The sequence below is a fragment of the Octopus sinensis genome, linkage group LG6 (assembly GCF_006345805.1).
Source record: "Octopus sinensis linkage group LG6, ASM634580v1, whole genome shotgun sequence".
NCBI classification, from domain to species: domain Eukaryota; kingdom Metazoa; phylum Mollusca; class Cephalopoda; order Octopoda; family Octopodidae; genus Octopus; species Octopus sinensis.
In genome coordinates, this window is record NC_043002.1 from 85749624 (window position 1) to 85763940 (window position 14317).

The 14317-nt window shown below is 36.4% G+C and overlaps 1 protein-coding gene across 1 annotated transcript in view; it reads left to right on the forward strand.

Moving 5' to 3' along the window:
- Window positions 1-14317, forward strand: part of LOC115213157 (organic cation transporter protein) — a 508715-nt gene that overhangs the window by 394016 nt on the left and 100382 nt on the right. The window contains exon 3 of the mRNA XM_029782092.2: window positions 13554-14017. Within this exon, the coding sequence (XP_029637952.1) occupies window positions 13571-14017 (447 nt within the window). The 5' untranslated portion in view covers window positions 13554-13570. The remainder of the gene's footprint in view (window positions 1-13553; window positions 14018-14317) is intronic.

Here is a 14317-nt window from a genome sequence, read left to right on the forward strand (position 1 = left end):
TTTGTCACTGGGTCTGATACCATCAACATCACCACTACCATCATCATCATCAACTTTGTTAACATATTGGTGCACAAATGGCCATGTGGTAAGAAGCTTGCTTCCCAACCACATGGATCTGGGTTCAATCCCACTGCGTGGCATCTTGGGAAAGTCTCTTCTACTATAACCTCAGGCCGATCAAAGCCTTGTGAGTGGATTTGATAGACAGAAACTGAAAGAAACCCGTCATATATGTGTGTGTGTGCTTGTGTTTGTGTGTCTGTGGTTGTCCTCCCACCATTGCTTGGTGTGTTTACGTCTCTGTAACTCAGCAATTCAGCAAAAAAATACCGATAAAATAAGTACTAGGCTTACAAAAAATAAGTCCTGGGGTTGATTTGTTCGACTAAAGGTGGTATTCCAGCATGGCCGCTGTCAAATGACTGAAACAAGTAAAAGAATAAAAAAAATACTGCTGGTAATGAAAATGATAGGATGATGGTGATGATGGTTAACATCATCATCATTATCATTATCATCATCATCATTATCATCATCATCATTATCATTTTGAGATCTATATTAATTCCTTTAGTGAATTACTTTTCGTTAGTACTCTGTGTGATGATGTTGATAATAATGATGATGATGCTGATGATAACCATCATCACCATCATCATATTGCTTTTGGCTAGTATTCTGTGTGTGTGTGTGGATAGATAGATAGATACATATCATGCTCTCTCTCTCTCTCTCTCATTCACTTTTCTGTCTTTTATAATTAATTTTTACTACTTCATTATTCCCAGTTTTCTTAGTATGGCACCATTAAATACTATTAAGTATTAACTCGGCCTGCAACTGTTACACCTATTAATTGCTGTAAATCATCACCATTTGTTTCTATACTGATTTATTCTCTTCCCTGCTAAGTCTGTGGCACCATATGTTTTCCTATGCATTTGAAGAAACCAATGATTCATTTCACCCATTTACCAATTCTTAGACTTTCGAAAATATTATTTATTTTAATTTTCATCAATATATGATCCTTTTGATAATCGCAGAACAGTTTTGAAAAATCAATTGTATTGTTTATATCATCATCATCATCATCATCATCGTTTAATGTCCGCTTTCCATGCTGGCATGGGTTGGATGATTTGACTGAGGACTGGCGAACCAGATGGCTGCACCAGGCTCCAATCTGATCTAATTTTATTTATTTTAAATTATATATTCATAATGGCATCTTGGCAGAGTCATTAGAGTTTTGGATAGAAAGCTGCCTGTATTTGTTCTGATGTTCTACACTCTGAGTTCAAATCCTGTAATATTCAGTTTTGCCTTTCATTATTTCAAAGTAAATAAAATATTACCAATTCAGTTACTCGTTTTCATTTATTCCTGTCCTTTTCCTGTTTTTCAACCTCAAAAGTGCTGGTTTCAGGAAAAAAGCCCCCCAATACACTCTGTAAAGTGGTTGGCAATAGAAAGGGCATCCAACCATAGAAACTATGCCAAAGCTGACACTGTAGCTCATCACAGCCTTGTGGCTCATCAGATCCTGTAGATCAGTCCAACCCATGCCATCATGGAAAGTGGACATTAAGCAATGATGATAACAATGATGAGTGATGGATCGGCAGAACTGCTCAAGTTTCAGTGAGAATGCCTTGCAAACATAGATTTTGGTTCTTTGTAGTCTGTAAACAATACCTGTGACAATACTGGTATGAGGCTGTACCAACCCAAGTCAGCAGTCTTTCCCTCAGATAAATATTGGTTTCAAATTTTGGCACAAGGCCAGCAATTTCGGGGAGCAGGTATGTTGATAACATCACCCGTTCCCACCCTGGTACTTATTTTATCAACCCTGAAAGGATGAAAGACAAATTCAGCCTCAGCAAATTTGAACTCATAATGTAAAGACCGATGAAATGTCACTAAAAATTCTGCCAGCTCATTGCCTTGCCCTCAGATAAATATTGATATCATGGATAGGAAAAACTTGCCTGTATGGACAGTTGCTGGTCTTCCTCAAAACCATCTTGCCTAGACCTACTTATACATATGCAAATACATGGTCCACATTGACCAATGAATGAAAGTCAAGATTATGTGTAACCCAATGCTTGCTCCATTCTATGAATTTCATTAGTGGTTTGAGAATTCTAACATAAATGAATAAAAAGTGATACATGCAGCTCTCTTCATTAGCAGTCTATCCATTTCCTTTGATACTGCATTTATAGATTCTATCTGATCTAAATTCTATTAGCAAACTATTAGGTGACGGCATTGTAATGTAGATACAGAGTTTGCTCCATAATTACGTGGTTTTGAGTTCTTTGCTGCTATAACACCTTGGTCAAATATTTTCCACTATGGCCCCATGTTGACCAGTGCTTTGTAACATAAACTTGTAGCAACTATATGAAAGCCTGGTGTGTGTGCGTGTGTGTGTGTGTGTGTGTGTGTTGGAAAGGTTAAGTGATTTCGCATGAGTAAATTTACATTAAAAAAACAAAAAGAAAATTCATTAAGAACTTCATCATGCACAAAAGAAAGAAAATATGATCTGGTTTTGATCAATTTTATGATGATTTCATTGTGCTGTAAGAGAAGGGAAAATAAATTGCAATGCATTAATTTAATCTTTGTCAGTTTTGGAAGTTCACGTGTTTTTCACATGGTGCTGGTAGTCAGTCTCCTTCTGATGGCTGCTGAGTCATTGTAGTAGTAGTAGTAGTAGTAGTAGTAGCAGTAGCAGCTGCAGCAGTAGTAGTATGGACAGACGGACAGACAATAATCTAAAACCTGAAAGAGACAGGCTTCTGTTAGAGGCTGCGAAACTTTAAGCTGCATACAGCCAGGTCAGAACTATTTTGAATAATGTATATATGTGTTTGTGTGTGTGTGTGTGTGTGTGTGTGTTGGAAAGGTTAAGTGATTTCGCATGAGTAAATTTACATTAAAAAAACAAAAAGAAAATTCATTAAGAACTTCATCATGCACAAAAGAAAGAAAATATGATCTGGTTTTGATCAATTTTATGATGATTTCATTGTGCTGTAAGAGAAGGGAAAATAAATTGCAATGCATTAATTTAATCTTTGTCAGTTTTGGAAGTTCACGTGTTTTTCACATGGTGCTGGTAGTCAGTCTCCTTCTGATGGCTGCTGAGTCATTGTAGTAGTAGTAGTAGTAGTAGTAGCAGTAGCAGCTGCAGCAGTAGTAGTATGGACAGACGGACAGACAATAATCTAAAACCTGAAAGAGACAGGCTTCTGTTAGAGGCCTGCGAAACTTTAAGCTGCATACAGCCAGGTCAGAACTATTTTGAATAATGTATATATGTGTTTGTGTGTGTGTGTGTGTGTGTGTTTATATATATATATATATATATATATATATATATATATATATATAAATAGATTTATAGATATACATACAGGCATGCATGCTCATAATTATTTCTAATTAGATTATTAATAATATTCCCTACATTAAATACCTTGGCACTAATTGTACACAGTTCATTCATTTGTTTGTATTCATGTTTCCATGGCACAGTATTATTTGTTCAGATGCACTTCCTGTTGCCAAACTCCCAATTGATTTAGAAAGGATTTTTTTTTTATGCTATTGGTTACCACTAGTTGGAAGTACAGAGCCACAGGATGTGTTGCTTATAGGGGGTGTAAACAACGCAATCACATTTTGCTTAATTTGAAAATAGGGAAAATAGACAGCTTCTGACAATGCAGAAAGTTCAGTAAAACCTATATTTTGAGCTCAGAGCCCCATCTTCAGAAGAACAGAATAGTCTTAGAAAAGTCCAGTTATGTAGGATTCAATATTACAATGATTCAAGTGACCCACAATGCTCTTATTTTGATTGTTTTATTTCATGTTAAGAGAATTAACGATGTAAACATTTATGCCCATGTATACTTGTGTTTGTATGTGTTCATGTAGATCATCATCGTTTAACGTCCGTTTTCCATGCTAGCACGGGTTGGACAGTTTGACCGGGGTCTGGGAAGCCAGGAGGCTGCACCAGGCTCCAGTCTGATCTGGCAGTGTTTCTACAGCTGGATGTCCTTCCTAACGCCAACCACTCCGAGAGTGTAATGGGTGCTTTTTATGTGCCACCAGCACAGGTGCTGGGGGTGGGGCTGGCAGCGGCCACGATCGGTTGGTGCTTTTTACATGCCACCAGCACAGAAGCCAGTCATATGTATATACATACACACATCTGTCCATCTATATATGTGTAGGCTGAGAGTGTTTACATCATGAGAATTTAGAAACTTTAAGGGATATAAAATCAATTGTTTTTAATGGTGGAACACAAAGTAGGTATAGCTATAAATAACAAAGTGCACAATATTAGGTTCAAAAAAGAAACTCTTGGATGAAAAAAAATATCTATAGGATTTGAACACACATCTGTAAATATGAGACATCCCTCCATTATATCAAAGCAGTCCTTCAAATATTCTCCATCCAATTTTGAAGCTTTGTTCTTACCGACAAGGACTGTATGTTGTTTAATGTTGTTCATATCATAAGAATTTCGAAAGTCCAAGAGATATGATACAAATTTTCTATCATGTTTACAGAAGATATGGATTTGGACAACATTATCTAGTGTTTCTATTAAGATTTTTTTTAGATGGTAGAATATTTTTGGAGGATTATTTGGTTGCTATTTCTAGCTGATTAACTGCCTACATAGGCAGTAAGAAGGGAGAATTAATTGTTAATGAATGAGAAACTGTAGGAATCCATTTGTTCTGAAAAAATAACGAAGCTTTAATTTTACAAATGCATAAATATGCACGCTATCGCACTAAACAACATTAATTAAAATGTATTTATTAATTAGCCTGATAATTATAACGATTTTGAATGCCACAACACCAAAAATCCTGCAGAGTATATATATATTGTATTAAATTTAATGAAGCTTCTTATTTTAATGAGAAAATTGTTTTGCCTAGATTCATCATCATCAGTTAACATCTTCTTTTCCACCCTGGCAAGAGTTGGATGGAATTCCTTGAGGCAAATTTCTATGGTCCAGTACCCTTTTTGTCACCAACCCTTAGCTATTTGTTAGCAGGATAATATTCCCCATCACCAGAAATGATCTTCACAGAAGACTAGAGATGAACAGTATTGCTTGTATGGTAGTGATGCTCATTTACAAATATCACATGGTGTCAAGACAAGGGTACATACAAATGCATGCATCTATATATACATGTATATGTATGTGTATATGTATAAATGTATAGCTATATGTGTGTATATATAATAACAATTTAATAAATAAAACATATGCATACATACATATATGTACATACCTACATCTATATGTATATATACATGCATACATGGGTACAGGACACCACAAAAAAACATAGAACACAACGAGAAATGAAAACATAAAAACAAAACAAGGAAATGGACTTTTTTTTAACAACGTAAAAACAGAGTACGAGACATACAACGCAAGGAACATTCCCCTTCTTCAGCTGCCCCTGTTTCGACTCAATGTATGTTTCGAAGGTAAGGGCAGAAGACGACTACATTGAAACAGTCCTTCCTGCAAAGCAAAGTGAATAAAATTTTTTTTTTCAACATAGTCGTGTTCTGCCCTTACCTTCGAAACACGCAGCTGTAGAAACTTTGCTTGATCAAGATTGAAGCCTAGTGCAACCATCTGGTTTGCCAGCCCTCAGTCATTTGTCCAACCCATGCTAGCATGGAAAGCAGACGTTAAACGATGATGATAATGATGAAAGACAGAAGATGGAATATATGAGAATATTTATTGTTAATCACAACAATTGTTTTGACACATCTAGCATAAATTCCTCTTTTGTGGGACACTCAACAACTGGTTCAGGAGCATCCAGTGGTGCAGATGTATCTTGTCAGGTGATAAATAAATATAACTTGTTAAAATGACTGTTCTGCAACGTAACTTTCCATTTTGTAGAGAGAAAAGTAGCCAAACAGAGGAAATATCTTCATTTATATAGCTCAAAAATAAAATCAGAGATTGCAAAAAGAGAAACTAACATGCAATCCAGCAAAAAAAGTAAGAAGCCTGTGTGTGTATATATATATACACACACAGGTTTCTTACATTTTTCCATCTACCAAATCTATCCTCAAAGCTTTGGTTAGCAGAAGGCACTTGCTTCATGTAGGATTTAATCTGAGACCACATAGTTAGGAAGTAAGCTTCTTAACTACACTGCAATATCTACATAGAATTTGTGAAATTCCAAAAGAGATTGACTATTAAATTTCTATTTCAAATTCTTATCAGACTATGAAGAAATACTCCAGTTCCAAATAATGAAGAATTTTCTCTGGCATTTTATCGAAAAGAATTTTGGATATTCAGAGTTTGAGATTTGAATTTGTAAATCTCAAAAATTGATGAAAAAAATTTGAAACAATCCGGCATTTATTCTGGAATCTGTTCTTTCAAGCTTTGAAATATATTTCAGATAGTTTATACATACATGAATGTGTAAATATATACATACATGGATGCATGCATTCATGCTTGCTTACATACATACATACATACATACATACACATACTCACACACATACATACATACATACATACATACATACACACACACACACACACACACACGTACACACACTCATACATATTGTACCTATCATCAAAGATGCATTAGCTTATGTACTAACAAAAACCTAGAAATACTCAGTTTCACAAAAATAGAGCAAAAGAAACTGACAAGGATTCTCCAAATGAAATCTATTAGTGGCACAGTTAAGATTTGTTATTCATTCCAAAAATTCTCTGAGATTCTTACGTGAATAGATGCTCACACTCAGGTGTATGCATCAACAATTCAACCAACACACCTATTTAACCACATGTCAGCCAATAAACTTTATAATGGTACAATAGTAATTCACCATTTTCCACTACAACATTTTTCAAAGTTTCTTTAAATTTTCTTACTTTTTTCATGAAGTTAATACATTTAGTTCCCACTTTCATCATATTCCTCACTCTTAAAGAATGTACATATAAATTCCAGTGGTCATCCTTTGATGTGGTTGAACAACCAATCCCAACCAGTCAGGATTCATAGTAATGAATAACCATGAGATTGCACCTAGGAAGTTCCCCTCCAAGACATAAGTCCAGGCAAGGTTGCTTATAGAACACCAACAGTCACCCATGCATACCAGTCTCCCCTTTCCACCCCACCAATCTTATTCAAGAGAAAAGCTTGGCACCAGTAATGTTGCAACTCATTTCTACAGCTGAGTGACCTGGAGTAATGTGAAAATAAAATGTCTTGCTCAAGAACAGAACACACAACCAAGTCTAGGAATCGAACTCACTACCTCATGATTGTGAACCCTATTCTGTAACCAGTGACCACGAAATTCACAATACAGGTTGTACTATTCATCTTTACAGTTACTGAATATGACATGGAGCTCATGAGGCCTCAATTCATGTGATTTTCCTGAGTAATTATCTCATTCTTGTATGCCAATCCCTCTCAAGGTTATCCATTTATAGCTGAGTGGACGATAGCAACATGAAGCATTTTACTCAAGAACAAAACGCACGGCCAGTTTGGGAATCAAAACCATGATCTCACAATCATGCGTGCAACACCCTAACCACTAAGCCACAAGCCTTCACACATTATTGGGTGGCTTTTGACTCTCTCAAGTTCTTCTACCCTTTGATGGATTTTGTTTTTCATCCTGCAGGATGTCCAATAAATCTGGCAGTGGTTAAGACGGTGATACACTATTAAGGTATTAGATTCAAGCTGATTGTTCTCTTATTTTTCTTGATTAAATCAATGAGTCCACTTTGATATTCCACCATTCATGGCAAACTAAGTTTATTGTAGAATAAATTGAAATTACTTATTATTGATTTCACCTCAAGAAAAAGATTGCTTTTGATAGTCCTACGCATTGATTTTAAAGCAAGCAGATCTTGTGTCATAAAGTTTACTGTTATGCCATTTTAAAATACAAGCAACTGTGCTGTATTTTCAGTATTTGTTGTCTCATCCATTGAATAAAACACAAATTATGATATTGCTTGTTTCAAGGATACTTGGATATCATTAGCCATGTCTTTTGTATGGTCAGAAACTGTCCTCCGTGATAAACTAATATTCTCAAACAATCTCACAGCTTCTTGAGTTAAAGTTCATGCAACAGCAACTATAGACTCTTCAACAAACTCACCTTCCATGTGCATTTCCACTTACTTTGCAAATATCTCACACACTTCAAAACTTGCTTGCATTACAGAAGTATTTTCATTGATATATCTTCAGAAAATAAATTACTGTTTGTATAAAGAATCTTGTAAAATGCAACCTTATCTGAATGCAGAGTCTCTTTCAGTTTTTCATATTCCTAATGCTTGGGCAAATATTGTTTCTGAAGACTACTTCTTATAAACTGAAACTGCATCATTACAAATATCACACACACACACACACACTTTCCCTTTTCTTCTACCAGCAAGTAGTTATATGGCTATTTGTCATCAAACAAAGAACTTTCACAAAGCAAGTGTCTTTCTTTTCTTAACTGTGACCATTGTAGAATGGAATTACTACTTTTATGGGGTTACAGAATTCTACATTTCCTATTTGTATAGTATCATTATTGAAGTATATTTTCATAATAAATATCTTAAGTGTTATATTCTGAAAATGGTACAAGTGATACTGTTAACTGTCTTCTCAACTATAAAATATATATATATAGATCACCGTGACCAACTAGGCTATCAGATGTTGCTACACATCGCTGGTCACAATACGCTTCACATTGTTTTAGCCTTCAAATGACGCCACCCCACTGGCTAAGCGAGCAGGCCAAGAGAAGAAAGAATGAGAGAAATTATGGCGAAAGAGTACAGCAGGGATTGCCACCACCCCCTGCCAGAGCCTCATGGAGCTTTAGGTGTTTTCACTCAATAAACACTCATAACGCCCGGTCTGGGATTCGAAACTGCGATCCTATGACTGTGAGTCGGCTGCCCCAGCCACTGGGCCATTGCGCCGTCTACCAACCACATGATTCCGGGTTCAGTCCCACTGCGTGGCACCTTGGGTAAGTGTCTTCTACTATAGCCTCGGGCCGACCAAAGCCTTGTGAGTGGATTTGGTAGACGGAAACTGGAAGAAGCCCATCGTATATATATATGTATATATGTGTATGTGTATGTATATGTTTGTGTGTCTGCGTTTGTCACCCCAACATCACTTGACAACCGATGCTGGTGTGTTTACATCCCCGTAACTTAACGGTTCAGCAAAAGAGACCAATAGAATAAGTACTAGTCAATTTGCTCGACTAAAGGCGGTGCTCCAGCATGGCCACAGTCACATGACTGAAACAAGTAAAAAAAATAAGTAAAAAATATATACATACACACACACACGTATGATGATGATGATGTTGATGATATATATATTTATGAAATAGAGGTAAGAAAAGAATAAATGATTATCTTATGAATTTTATTAGCTTCCAGCTGTTTCTGCTATAAAATGCAGTGAACTCATAGCTGAGTGCTTGAGTGCCCTTATAGCTTCATCGAAGCTTTGATTATAAGCTATAAGGTGTTACTCGGACACTCAGCTATGAGTCTACTGCATCGTATTGCAGAAACACCTGAACGCTAACGAAGTTAATAAGATGATCGTTTATTCCTTTGTCAATTTTCTTTCTCACTTTGTTCTGAAACAAGCATATTTTGAGTTCTACAGTGGGTTTTTTTTTTTTTGTCTCACAATGGCTAAGCAAAATACATACATGCACACACACACACACACACACACACACACACACATACTTTTTTACTCTTTTACTTGTTTCAGTCATTTGACTGAGCACCGCCTTTAGTTGAACAAATCGACCCCAGGACTTATTCTTTGTAAGCCTAGTACTTATTCTATCGGTCTCTTTTGTTGAACCGCTAAGTTATGGGGATGTAAACACACCAGATCAGTTGTCAAGCGATGTTGGGCGGACAAACACAGACACACAAACTCACACACACACACACACACATATATACAACTGTCTTCTATCAGTTTCCATCTACCAAATCCACTCACAAGGCTTTGGTCAGCCCGAGGCTATAGTAGAAGACACTTGCCCAAGGTGTCATGCAGTGGGAATGAACCCAGAACCATGTGGTTGGTAAGCAAGCTACTTACCACACAGCCACTCCTGCGCCTCATCGACATTATTTCACATCCACCTTCATGGGTTGGATGGTTTTCGACAGGACAGCATCATGCTTCAACTGTTTTAGTGTAGTTTCTATGGTTGGATACCAATCCTACTGCCAATCACATTAGAGCATAAGGTTACCTTATGACCAGGTAGACTAAAAAACAGCCACAGTTGGAAGAAGGACATGAGAGAGTGTGTGATGATTCTTGGCAAGGTGATGAGAGGAACAGAATTATTGTTGTGGGGAGGTGGTAATGGGAGTAAAAAATTCTGGAATTCTAATCATTTCCATTACCCTTCATCAATGTAGTCAAGCTAATGAAGAAACTTGTACATTGTCGTATTCAGCTTGCTAGAAAAAGCAGCCAAATTTCTCTTGAGTCGTCATATTGTTTTTAAAAAATGGTAAGATATACTGGAAAATGTCATTCTAATTATACTCTTTTGGTGGGAAAAAAGATGGGATGGTCACAACTGGAGCATCTTTGATCATAGGCTTATTTACTTATAGTTCTTAACTTACTCATCTCTTTGAAATATAGAAACACACATGAAGAATGGCCAACACAAGAAAGGCAGGAATAACTTTGGAAAATTTTCATTTTACGTTTCAATTCAAACCTTTAAAACTAGATTTCGCAAAATTAATGAATTCAACCCAAATAATTACTGAATCCTCCCTATGAAATATTTAACGATATAAATGATTGATTCATCTCCATATCTCACCTTCCATTATACATCATTTTTCTTGACTAAAATCAAGCTCAATAATAGAAAGAAAAAAAGATTTGTAGTCAATTTGTCAATACATTGATCAATCATAGTCAGTATATTGATCCTCCTTTTGTGGCTCATTACGATTTATAATTATTGATCTTTCTAGACATTTCACCTCAGGCAGAATTACTGACCTTTCTTCCCCTGTTCTCCACAATGTAATTATGAGCTTCTCTCAACAACTCTTCACCTTCTCTCTTTTAAAGCAGTGTATCCCCAACCTTTCTCATGCTGCACACTCTTAGAAAACATTTGATTAATTTTCATGCCCCCCTACAAAACTAATGTCACATCTGAAGAAGAAAAGGTCAGTTTTCTAATGATTAATTTTTTTTTTTCTAATTGAATCACGTACAGTAATGTGAGTGAACAAACAACTCATATAATAAACTTTTGACTCAGTGCCTAAAAACCATCATCTTCATTATCATTTAATATCTGCTTTCCATGTTGGCATGGCTTGGATGGTTTAATAGGAGCTGGCCAGCCGGAGAGCTGCTCAGGCTCCAATTGTCCATTTTGGCATGGTTTCTACAGCTAGATGCCCTTCCTAATGCCAACCACTTTACAGAGTGTACTGGATGCTTTATATGTGGAGCCAGCACAGGTGCTTTATATGTGGAACTGGCATAGGTGCATTATATGTGGCACTAGCACAGGTGTTTTCCACATGACAGCAGCACAGGTACTTTGTACATAACACCAGCATGGGTGCTTTATACATGTCACTGGCATGGGTGCTTTATATGTGGCACCAACATGGGTGCTTTATACATGGCTCCACAGCACATGTGCCTTATACATGGCACCGACATGGGTGCTTTTCTATATGGCACTTACACATAAATGCAAATATAAACCAAGTAAAAAACTGTTATCAGTCACATCATCATCATCATCTTTTAACGTCTGCTTTCCATGCTAGCATGGGTTGGACGATTTTGACTGAGAGCTGGCGAACCAGTTGGCTGCACCAGGCTCCAGTCTTGATCTGGTAGAGTTTCTACAGCTGGATGGCCTTCCTAAATCCAACCACTCCGAGAGTGTAGTGGGTGCTTTCTACGTGCCACTGGCACGGGGGCCAGTTAGGCAGTACTGGCAATGACCTCGCTCGAATCTTTTTACACATGCCACCGGCACATTAGTAAATTAGTTGCAATTGGTGAACATAAGATTCAATTGCTTCTTTATTCCTGCTTCTTATTCATAATTTTGTCAGAACATGAAAGTTTCTTACCAATTGTGATCCACAGGTCTGTCTGTGGAAGCTAGTGATTCCCAGATTTTGTCTTGAGTGACAAAAGTGAACTGAATCCAGATTCACCGAAGTATGTCATTGCAAATGAAATGCAGACACAATTCTCCATTATAAACTGTTATGGGTGAAATGTGCATTTGTAGTAAAATAAAGGGATCTTTCCCAATTTGGCTGTCACTTTTCAATATTTTCAATTTTGTTCCAATTGATTTCAGATTGATGTTGTTTTGTATGCTAATTTTTGACATGACATTTCTTTTTCACCATAAATCAATAAATAAGCAGTTAATAGCTTTAAAGTTTGCAAATTTTGGGTAATTTCAGCCAACTGAAATCCACAGACATATAGGTGCCCGTTTCCATAGTAACAAGCTAAGCATTGGAACTCTTGTTTGTGAAAACCCAGTTGTTTACAAACTGATATTTTACACTATGTTTTCCTGTTTGTACCCATCTGTTGCTGTTTTTTGATATTTTACATTGCATTTCGATAACCACATCTTGAATGCTTAAGACTACAAAATATGTGTTATTCACTAATTTGAGGATCATTTTTCACTTATTAAATGCTTAAAACAGGTGCTATCATCACAATGTTGTTGACTTCATGGTTTTGTTGTCTTGTGATTGCAGCCACACACAAAATGATAGCTTCTAAATCCTGTTTTCTGATTAAGTAAAAAATCATCAAACTTTAAACCTCTGTAATTTCTTTTAAATATTTTTCTGGAACAAATGAATTAGGCCCTGAGATTCAGCTTGAAAAATTACATCAATGCACCAAATTTTTAAATTTTCACTTAATTTAAAAATTTTAAAAAGTGCAGCCAAACAGAAAAGATCTAAATAAAGTCCTTGATGTGCTTAACAGAATAAAGTTATTTTTAAGAGCTAGCTTATTTCAATTTCCAAAGTGATTTTAATAAAGTGTATACTTACCCTCTATGTCGCACCCACTGACATGTTATCTAGCACCTCAAGAAGATGCAATCCCCTCCCCCCACCTCACCCTCGTTTGTAAGCTGCTACTTTGAAGTTTAGCATAATGTAATTAATGATTCCTTCCTGTAAATTGTCTTGAATATTATAACTTTTTTTTCCATATATTATTTTATTTCAAAGAAATTGAAATGATTGTTTTTTTCTTTCCCCAAACTTATTTTGCTTTTTAATTTTAAAACATAAAATGCATAATCTTTAAATAAAACCTGTATTTTTTTTTTTTTTGTTACAGAGAAGCAAGTGACAAAGATGACTACAAAAATTGATCACCTCATAGCACGGCTCGGCGACCCAGGTCGATTCCAACTGCTGCTTAGCCTGTTTCTGGGGCTCAACATGTTCCCTATTTTTTTCAACAACATTGTGAATACATTCTACTTATTACAGACACCTTACCGGTGCAAATCCACCATTGCTGCTGAAATGGCTATGACCTATAACACCAACTACAGCAGTACCAGTATTAGTGATGATGGAGGAGGAGGTGATGGAACTGGGGGAGGAGGAGGAGGAGGCAGTTTAACTCTCAACAGCACTGGCACCAAATATATGAACCTGATCACTCCCAGTGAAGAGTATGGAGATGAGTGTTTGCTGAAAGTGATTAATGAGTCAACAGGAGCCAATTACAGCACTACTTGTGATGTTGGGTGGAAGTTTGAACCAGTGGACAATGAATGGACAATAATAGCAGAGGTCAGTGAGCTCTTTAAACAATTGTTTTTACATATCCCTTCCAAAGTACTCTATATGTATTTGTTTGTCTGACACAGCATGCATTAACTGCAGAAAAGAGTAGAGGTTAAAAAATGATGAAGGTTGAAGAATGCTGTGTTACAAATCTATCCATTTTATGCTAGCATCGGAAAACACATATGGGTGAGCTGACAGAATTGTAACTGAGTTGGTTAAAATACTTGGCAATATTTCTTGCTTTTTGCATTCTGAGTTCAAATACTGGTTTCAAATTTTAGTACAAGGCCAGCAAGTTGGGGG